The following is a 9931-nucleotide window of genomic DNA, read 5'->3' on the forward strand; positions in this document are numbered from 1 at the left end:
AACACTTTTACACTGATAAATCCCAGAACTAGGTACTAAATAATAAGTCCCAGAACTAGATACTAAATAATACTCGCAAAAATTAGCTAGGGTTATAAAATGTACACTTGCCAACTTTCACCTTTATCCGATGCTTTGATAGAAAGACGTAGCAGAAAAATCGTGTTTCATCAGCTCTGAATCCATTAGTAGTACAGTATCTTGTTTTAAAGTTTTGAATTAGAGATTTAGTGTCTCTTGGAAGAAGGAAAGACTAGCTCCTTCATTGCTTCAGTGTTGTGATTAGTTGAATCCCCATTGTGTTTATAATCATCCTTTTACTTTCAGCATTGTTGAGAAACTCTCAGTAGAAGAGGTAGCCTGCAATTGTTAGCCAACCTCCCCTTCATTGCAAAGTCCTCCCAGCACCTTCTTAGAGTATACCCCTGGAAGGATGCAAATTATACATTTTATATAAGTAACTTACCAAGCAATTATATTACTATTAGTTTCACTCGCTTGGCAGCTAAAATTTTGAAATTCGTAGGTCGTGCTATTTTGTTTTGGGTAGGTGACTCCCCCCACCCACTTTTGAGGAAAGAGAATAACAACTAGCAAATGGGCTTCAGTTTGTTTCTGCTGGCTGATGGCTGCACACCAGTTATTAGCAGCAGCTTATGGATTTTTGGAATTCATCTTTTCTTGTTGTAATTCATCATTTGATGAAGTAACCTGTTCTGTCTTGGTACCCATTGCAGCACATTTAGATAGAGTTAGGAACTTTAATTGTGACTTTAATTGAATTGACTATCCTGATTTTGACTTAAGCTGACTTGGTTTTAGGTAATGTCTTACTCAAGTTCTTCTAGCTTTAGGTGGAATACTCGCTTAACCAAGGAATCTTATGACTCTCATATGATCTGCACAGGCTGTAGGGGACAGGTGTGTTCAGAGGAATTAAGATGTATTGAACGTGTTGATTGGGACTTGAAAAAATGTAATGCTCTAAAAATCACATTTGAATTAAATGGCTACGGATAAGAAGAGGAAAGCTACTGCTAGGCAGACCAGCAAAATTTTAGCTAGCCAGGATTCTCGTAGTTCTCTGAATTCTGATAATGTTGACGTTGCTGTGATATCTATTAATCCTGCCAACCCTCCTCTTGTGCAATCCTCTCCTTTACGTGGCTGTCTCACTTCCAGACCCAACCCCATGACCAGTCTCGGGTTAAAGATCAATAAAAGGTTCAAGTTGATTGTTGAATCCATTGCACAGTTAGCGTTATCCGTTAAAGTGCTTATGGATAGCAAGAGTGAGTCGGAGAGCCCCGTAGCACCCGGTGTTAGTGTTGTGTCAGCTGAGCGCATAGTAGCGCCAGTGTAAGTGAAGTGTTGGTGGAGGAGGTGGCTGCCCGGCCCACCAGTTCTCCTAGGCAAAGGCCAATGACTTACTCCCCTAAACCTGGGAAGATTCAAACTGGTATCCTAAGGGGGGGGGGTCAGTGGAGTCTGCCCTCGAGTGGTTGCCTCCTCAGTTGAACCTGTTGCTAAATCCCAGGTTGCAGCCGAACGCCACTGGAAAGGCGTTTCCTTGGATGTTCATAGACTTTCCTCTAGTTCAGGGGACTCTTCTAACCGGCAGTGACGCTTTTTAGATGAGTCATGTCCTCTGAAAAGACGTGCTCGTGGTGCTTCGCATTCTTCTCCAGCACCTTGCCAGAAGTCTTAGGATGCCTTGGATAGTCCCTGCCCTTCATGTAGTGGTTGGGACAGCCCAGAGCATTTTTCTTCCATTCCTCCAGAAGTGGAAAGTCAGGATGTGACTTCTAAACACTCTTCGTCTCGCAAACGTTCAGCTTCACGTATAGTGTCTTCTCCTGAGCATCCACCAGTGTCTGTCTGCCTTGGCTCCCAAGCGCCCTGTAGTTACGGAAGCCCCTGTTGTCTTACACCAGACATCCCCTGAACACCCGAAGGCGTTTAAGTGCCCATTAGCATCCAGATATTTTTCAGTTTCCAAGCACCCGTCTTCTCTTCAGCGCCATAAAGTGCCCGTTGTTGACAGAATGCTCTGTCTCTCCCAGAGGCCTGACTGTTATGAAGCGCCCATCGGCGCTTGAGTGCCCATGTTCATCCGAGTGCCTTTTTACCACTGTTGATGCTTCTCTTGCTTCTGTTCATGTTGTAATACAAGCAGTCATTGATGATTCTCCTGCATCTCAGTCTTACCTGCTTCAGCCTTCGGTTAGTACGCAGTTGCCTTCTACAGTGGACCCTATCCAGGTCAAGTTGGACAGCATTTTGAGCCTTCTTAAAAGGCTCCTTCAGCTCCCCAGTCCTTGTTGCCTGTGTCTTCTGAAGTTGAAGAGGATGTGCTTGTACAAGGCCCTAATCCTTCTGCTTGCACATCGTTGCTAAGGTACCTGTTAGCTAACTTTCCGGGCTTCTTCTCCTGCAGCTCCTTCCTCGTCTGCTTCCGTTTTCCTGATGGAGACACAGTCATTGGACTCTTCTAAGCTGCCAAAGTTAGTGCTTTCTTCTTCAACAAAGAAACCGATGAGTGATGTTGATGGATGGCTTTCGGAGAAGAGGGAACAAGGTCTAGCCTTCTTTAATTTTTCCTCTGTCTAGGTTTAACAAGAGGAGACACCTTTCGTATGCCACAGGGGAAGCTCCTTCCCTGGGAGTCCCTACCTCCTCCCCGGGGGACTTCTCTGGGTTAATCGATTCTTCATGAAGATCGGTCTTTTCTTCAGGAAAGATCATGTTTAGTTCTTTGGAACTTTCTCACCTTCTCAAAAACCTTTTCAGGGTTTTTGAGGTCCTTAATTTTATGGATTTGGTTATGGACTGTTTCAAGGTTTTTGAGGTCCTTAGTTTTATGGATTTGGTTATGGACTGTCTAGCCCATAAGATTAAAGACTGTGCAACTGTACCGGAAGATAGTTCCTCTGACTGGTTGGGGGTGCTGTCATGCATAGATGAAGGTATCAGAGATGGTTCTCATGAGTTGGCTTCCCTTTATACCATAGGTGTTCTTAAAAAGAGGGAGCTGTGGTGTTCATACACCTCTAAGGGAGTAACTCCCTCTCAAAAGTCTGGACGTTTGTTTTCCCCTCTAGACCATCTTCATTTGTTTCCCCAGTCAACTGTGCTGGAGATTTCATCTGACCTGCAGAAGAAGAACATGCAGGAACTTCTCACGCAGTCTTCTAGACTCTCTAAGACAGTGGTTCCCAACCTTTTTCCTGTCATTTCCCCCTGCACCCAGTGCAACCCTCTAGATTTCCCCCTTCATGTGTATGAGGGAAAGAGTAGTTAAAACACACTGTGACGACTTACTAATTTATTTTTCCATTATAGACAAATATACTGATAAACAAATAGTTAGATAGAGAGTGGTTAGTTACCGCATAGCCACAGCCAGAGCGGCTAGTAGCAAAATAAAAGGACTTTTGTTTATTCTTCTACTTCAAAATTGAATTAGTGAGAAGGTTGAGGCTGCTTCTTGTGCACCAGTGTATCAATATCAGGGCTAGTTTTGGCAAGTGCGCAACGTATGTCACATTCCACCTCCAGTCGGTTTCGTGCTTTGGGCTTGATTGTGAGTAAAGTAGAAAATCCTGACTCACAACAACGACAACAACATATCATATTATCCAGTTAACAAACTCACTATTAAAATTATAATATTATTCTCATACCATGTACTTATACAGAAAACAAGTATAAGCCGGGTATGTGTGTCAGATGCTCCCTGCTAACTGACTACTCGTAATGCACTGTGAGCCTTTGAGTGTACTCCTGCACTACTCCCACCCTCCCTTCAGAGCTCATGTTTGAACGTGAGCCGAACCTGGTAGATACGATGCCGCCCATCTGCAACAGAAATTCTCTCTCTCTCTCTCTCTCTCTCTCTCTCTCTCTCTCTCTCTCTCTCTCTCTCTCTCTCTCTCTCTCTCTCTCTCTCTCTCTAAAATACATGATTATTTCCCCTGATAGCTTCAAATTTCCCAACCTGGAACCACTGCTTACACACCTTTCGGAGAACAGACAAAGATCATATTCCAGATCTCCTGGTAACAGATTTGTGTCAAGAGCCACCAAGAAGTCTTCTCCCCAAACGTCCTCTCACAAGTGAGAACGTTCCCCTCTGAACACCAGTAGGAGCCAGACTCCTTCCCTTCTGGAAGAGATGGAGGAAGAAAGGGGCCGAACCTTGGATAGTCAATGTTCTCAAGGAAAGATACTCCATTCCCTTCCTAGAAAAGCCTCCCTCAGTCAACTCTCCAGTAACATTGACGGCATAATCCAAAGGCTCCAGGTTTTCAGTCCTCTCGGAGGTAGTCTCATCCCTACTCAGAAAGGGGGTAATAAGAGACAGTAGAGAATGTGAGGCCCCCAGGGTTTTACAACCGTCTCTTTGTGGTGCCAAAGGCATCAGGAGGCTGGAGGCCCATTTTAGACATCAGCACCCTGAACGTCTTCATTCAGAAGACAATGTTCAGAATGGAGACAAACAGTACTGTCCTGTCATCCATTCACCAGGGAGAGTAGTTGACGTCAGTAGACATGCAGGATGCATATTCTCATATTCCAATACACAGGAATCAAGGAAGTATCTAAGGTTTGTCTACGGAAACAAAGTCTCTCAGTTCCGCAGCCTATGTTTCAGGCTCTTGACGGCACCATAAGTGTTCACCAGTGTTCTTGCTACCGTTGCCAAATGGCTCCATTTGATGGTTATCAAGATCTCCCCATACCTCGGTGACTGGCTCCTTCGAGCCCAATCAAGGGAGAAGTGTTCGGAGGACCTTCAACAAACTCTCACCTTCACTCAGTATTTGGGACTGATGATCAGCTTTCAGAAGTCCCAGCTGATTCCTGCTCAACAGATTCTCTATTTAGGGATGGCAATCAACTCTTGGAGTTTTGGGGCTTCTCCATCCCCGAAAAGAGTGGAGTCTTGTCTGAAGACAGTAAACAAATTCCTCAACCTCTGTCACTGCGCAGCCAACGAATGGATGAGCCTTCTGGGAACGTTATCGTTCCTGGAGCAGTTCATTCACCTAGGCAGACTTCACATGAGACCTATGCAATTTTACTTAAGGGTCAGCTTGGACGGGAAGGTTTTTCCAGACACCTTCAAATTCTGCATCTCCCCTGAGATCAAAGAAGACCTGCTCTGGTGGAGTTTAGAAGGAAGACTAGCAAAAGGGGAGTGTCTTCTTTGAACCCCAACCTACACTTTTACTCCAACGCGTCGGACCTAGGTTGGGGAGTTCTTCTTGGGAACAAGGAAGTTTCCGAGACATTGTCCACGGAACAGAGAGAATGGCATATAAATGCCAAAGAACTGAAAGCAGTACACCTGGGACTTCAGTTTTTCAGCACGTAAGTTTACGGGAAGACAGTGGCCGTCCATTCTGACAGCACGACCGCCCTGTACTACATAAAGAATCAAGGGGGAACACACACTTTCTCCCTTTACATGATAGCAGGGGAGCTTCTTTGGATGGATCGAAACCAGACGACTCTTCTGACTCGATTCATTTAAGGGAAGTTAAACGTTATGGCAAACAAATTGAGTCGCCAGGAGTAGGTACTTCCCACAGAATGGACTTTGGATCATCAGGTGTGCTGAGATTTATGGAAACTGTAGGGGACACAAATTCTAGACCTCTTTGCCACTTCTAGAAACCATTGACTTCCTCAGTTTTGGTCACCAGTACCAGATCTTGTAGCATGGGCAACAGATGCCGTGCTTCAGGACTGGTCTGACAAGCTCCTCTATGTCTTCCCACTCCTCAGTATGGTAAGACAGGTGTTGAACACATTCCAGCTACATCAGAATGTCTCAATGATCCTAGTAGCACCATTTTGGCCAACAAAGGAGTGGTTTCTGGGCCTTCATGAATTTCTGTTGGACTTCCCAAGACTGCTACCTCAAAAACGTCATCTACTCAAACAACCCCACTTTTGGCAGTTTCATCAGGGGTTGTCTACTCTGGCCCTGACAGGCTACAAACTGTCAGGGAACTCCTTTGAAGGAAAGGTTTTTTAAAATTAGCTTCGCAAGCTATTTCCAAATGCAGACATGAATCCTCTGACAGAGTATATCAAGCTAAGTGGGCAATATTTCAAGCTTGGTGCAAATCCCACAGAGTTTCCTCTTCTCATACATCTGTGACAGAAATAGCAGATTTCCTGTTATATTTGAAGACTGATAGAGGCCTTTCTTCGACTACGATCAAAGGATACAGGGCCATGGTAGGCTTGGTTTTCTGGCATAGAGGGTAAGATTTCTCTTCTAATCACAATTTATCAGACCGTATCAAATCATTTGATACCACAAAACAGAAAGAGGAAGCAGTAGTTCCTTGGAATTTAGACAGCCCTTAAATGGTTGTCCGGCCCCCGTTTTGAGCCACTACACTCAATCTCTTTAAGAGATTTAACTAGGAAGACCCTGTTTTTAGTAGCCTTGGCGACAGCTAAATGGGTCAGTGAGATCCATGCAATTGACAGAAGAGTGGGCTTCTCTCAAGGGAATGCTGTTTGCTCCTTTTCCCTGGGGTTTCTGGCCAAAAATGAATCATTGTCCAAACCGTGGCCATGTTCTTTTACCATTAAAAACTTGTCAGAGGTTGTTGACCCGGATGAGGAAGAGAGAGTTGTGTGTCACGTAAGGGCTTTAAAGTATTTCATTCACAGAACAAAAGAAGTACATGGTTCATCTAGTGCTTCATGGTGTTTGGTTAAGAACCTCTCACACCCACTGTTGAAGAATGCCCTGGCATTCTTCCTCAGAAATCTCATTTCGGAAGCTCACTCTTTGATTGGAGATCAGGTTTTTATATATAACACTTACCAAGTAATTACATAGCTATAGTTTCTACTTTAAACCACAGCTTAAGAACTGAAAATTTGCAGTAGCACTCTTTTGTTTTTGTACAATTAAGTGCCCTGCCCACTTTTGGGGAAGAATAGGTATAATGTAGCTAAAGAGCCCGGTTCGTTTCTGCCATTGATGACCGAACATCGGTCGTTCAGCAGCTGTTTTGTTAATTCAGGAGTAGTTTCACCAGATGGTTTGGTTGTCTATCGAAGGATTTGGTGAGGTATTCTTTCATTTGGTAGCCTCCAAGCTATATTTTTATAGCCTAGCTTAGCTTAGCCTTTTTACAGTTTATTGGACTATTATGTCAGAGTGAGTGTGACCAGCAACCGGTATTGCAGCAAAGGCTATAATACTAGGTTGACTTCATTTAAATATGATGAACATTCTGTTTTTTTTCACTGCCGTGGACAGGTATGTTCCCCCTGCTTGACTTACAAGGAATGTAAGGATTGGGCCCTAAGTACAGTAAATCCCCTGTATTCACGGTTTCATGATTCGCGGACTCACCTATTCGCGGATTTCTCTATGGAACATATTTATGCATTATTCGCTGAAAATCAACCCATTCATGGTATTTTTCACTGAGACATACAGTACTTACTAATTACTGTATTTCATCTCATTTTCATGACTAAATCACTTTTTGTGATAAAACTATTAAACTACTCAGGTGGTGCTTGATTTACGATATTTCACCTTATGATAATTCGATTTTGCAATGGGGTAAGCAATTAATACCGATACGACAATATATATAAAATATTTTAAAATTTTGCGTGGGCACAGGCAGCGAGAGAGACCAAATTACAATAGACCAGCTTATTTTCCTCCAACTCCTTATCCCATCTTCTAGTTAAAAAAGTAAAAGAGAATGATAAAAGTATTGTTAGTAACATTATACTGTACTCTTGTGTAAATGCATACAGCCGTAAACAACCGACTGAGAAACTGTTGTTTTTTTTATCACCGAATCGGATAACAACGGCCCTTTTGCTTGCATTTTAACCATCGTACGGTAATACACAATTGCACTAGGTTATGGTACAAATGACGTTAATTAGAATGGATAAAAGATCAGCAAGGAAATATACAGTACTGCTAAATTTAAAATGCAATTTGTAGCTAAAGCTGAGAAAACAATGTTCAAGCTGCTAATGACTATAAATTATCGTGCATCGGCAACATGGATAAAACTCGACCGTAATTAAAATAAGAGAGAAAGTATTTTAACCAAAACCACTGGGCATGAAAGAACACATTACTGTTATTTTTATGCCGATAAATGATAAATGCCTAAAACTCATATTATGATGAATCAAGTGAAAATAGCAAACGGAATCTTGATTTTTTTACACAAAACAAACATGCCTCCAAATGGCCAGCATCGTCTCTTAACAAAAAAAATTGCTAAATTATATTTCAACTTAACACTGTACTGTCTAATGAAAAATAACCTTGCCCCATAGAAATAAAGTATCTAGAGATTTATTTACGCTAACTAGAAGCAAGAAAAGTGCTCTAAACTGAGTTAAACACGACGAAGTAAACACCCCGTAAACGATTTCCAAACCAAAACATTGATCACTATGATCGCAATTTATAATACAAAAGCATTATAAGAATATATGCAATGTTATTGGATACAGTGAATTAAGGCATAACATTTTAAAAGATCCATGGAAAAGATGCATATTCGTTATGATGATGTTTGTATGATATAATATGTGAATATAGAGTACAGTATAATGTAGGCTAGGCTACCGTATATGTATACGATATACCATAGTGTAGGCTAAGCTAATTCTTGTTTATTCAATTTCTCTTTGTATTGAATTATCATAAGTCACTGTGTATGAACCTCCAGAATTAGCTGATGTTAGTAATTACTATACCGTGTATGTATAGAGTATACTTTATAGTGTTGGGTTACTAAATTTAGCATACATGTGTACATGGTACCGAATACCCTAGTGTAGGCTAGGCTCTATTCGAAATACGTTTTTTCCTACAAACGATGGGTTTTTGGAACCTAACCTCATCATAAGTAGGATAATACCTGTATAAGCATTTTTAGTTTTTTTGTGTGTGTTTGAACTATTAAAATAGGCAGTTCTAAGTGTTTTTAGAAGGGTTCTAAGTATTCGCGGGGTCTAGCTATTTGCGGGTGGGGGGCCCCGTTTGGTACGCATCCCCCACGTATATGGGGATTATTGTAAATGGAAAGTGTTGACCAATCATTTGGATAAATTAGAGAAAGCTAGGCTTAGGAAAGAGGCTAGAGTTTCTGTGTCCTCCACCCCTAAACCAGCTTTTTCTACACCTTCGACTTCTCATTCCCCGATTCCTACTTCTCTCTCTCTCCCTACAATTTTGTTACCTGGCTCCCTTCCCTCTGAACCCAGTGCCATCACCAGTCTTGAAGGTCGGATGGATAAGAAATTTGATGTTTTAGTAAATACTATTGCTCAGATAGGATCATAGTGCAACTGTCGGTGCAAGTGCTAGTGCCTGCACTTGGGTTAGTGTTGTGGAGGTGGTGGCTACTCGTCCCACCAATGCTCCTAGAAGGAGGTCCCTGCCAAACTCCCCTCCACCTGGGAGAAGGCAAACTGTAAGTCCAAGGAAAGCCGGTGGGGTTTGCCTATGAGTAGTTGCTTCCTCAGTTGAGCCTGTTGCTGGTCCCAGGTATTGACAGATAGCCACTGAAAGGAGTCTTACGGATCTCCTAAATTCGGTCACTGTCAGACTCCCCTACACCTGGGAGGAGGCAAACCGTAAGTCCAAGGGAGGTCAGTGGGGTTTGCCCACGAGTAGTTGCTTCCTCACCCAAACCTGTTGCTATTTCCCAGGTTTCAGCAACCAAACGCTCAAAAGGTTTCCGATTGGTTCACACCTTATCTTCCAGTGGTTTGGATTCTGAACCCAAACGACACAGTTGACGTTTTCAGGAGTCTTCTAGGCCTTTGAAGAGGCGTGTTGCGGACGTGCATACAGCGGTACCTTGCAAGCTCCATAAGGATCAAGAGCCCTCTTGCAGCTGTTGGGACGACA

General features: G+C 42.8%; 1 protein-coding gene across 1 annotated transcript in view; it reads left to right on the top strand.

The window, feature by feature from the left end:
- Positions 1 to 1006: 1006 nt before the first annotated feature.
- The window catches only part of LOC136825092 (uncharacterized), a 467192-nt gene continuing 458267 nt past the window's right edge, over positions 1007 to 9931 (top strand). The window contains exons 1-5 of the mRNA XM_067081135.1: positions 1007 to 1359; positions 2064 to 2223; positions 2298 to 2398; positions 2791 to 3083; positions 4297 to 4606. Coding sequence (XP_066937236.1) covers positions 1007 to 1359; positions 2064 to 2223; positions 2298 to 2398; positions 2791 to 3083; positions 4297 to 4606 — 1217 coding nt within the window. The remainder of the gene's footprint in view (positions 1360 to 2063; positions 2224 to 2297; positions 2399 to 2790; positions 3084 to 4296; positions 4607 to 9931) is intronic.

This window comes from Macrobrachium rosenbergii, chromosome 37 (assembly GCF_040412425.1).
Source record: "Macrobrachium rosenbergii isolate ZJJX-2024 chromosome 37, ASM4041242v1, whole genome shotgun sequence".
NCBI lineage: Eukaryota > Metazoa > Arthropoda > Malacostraca > Decapoda > Palaemonidae > Macrobrachium > Macrobrachium rosenbergii.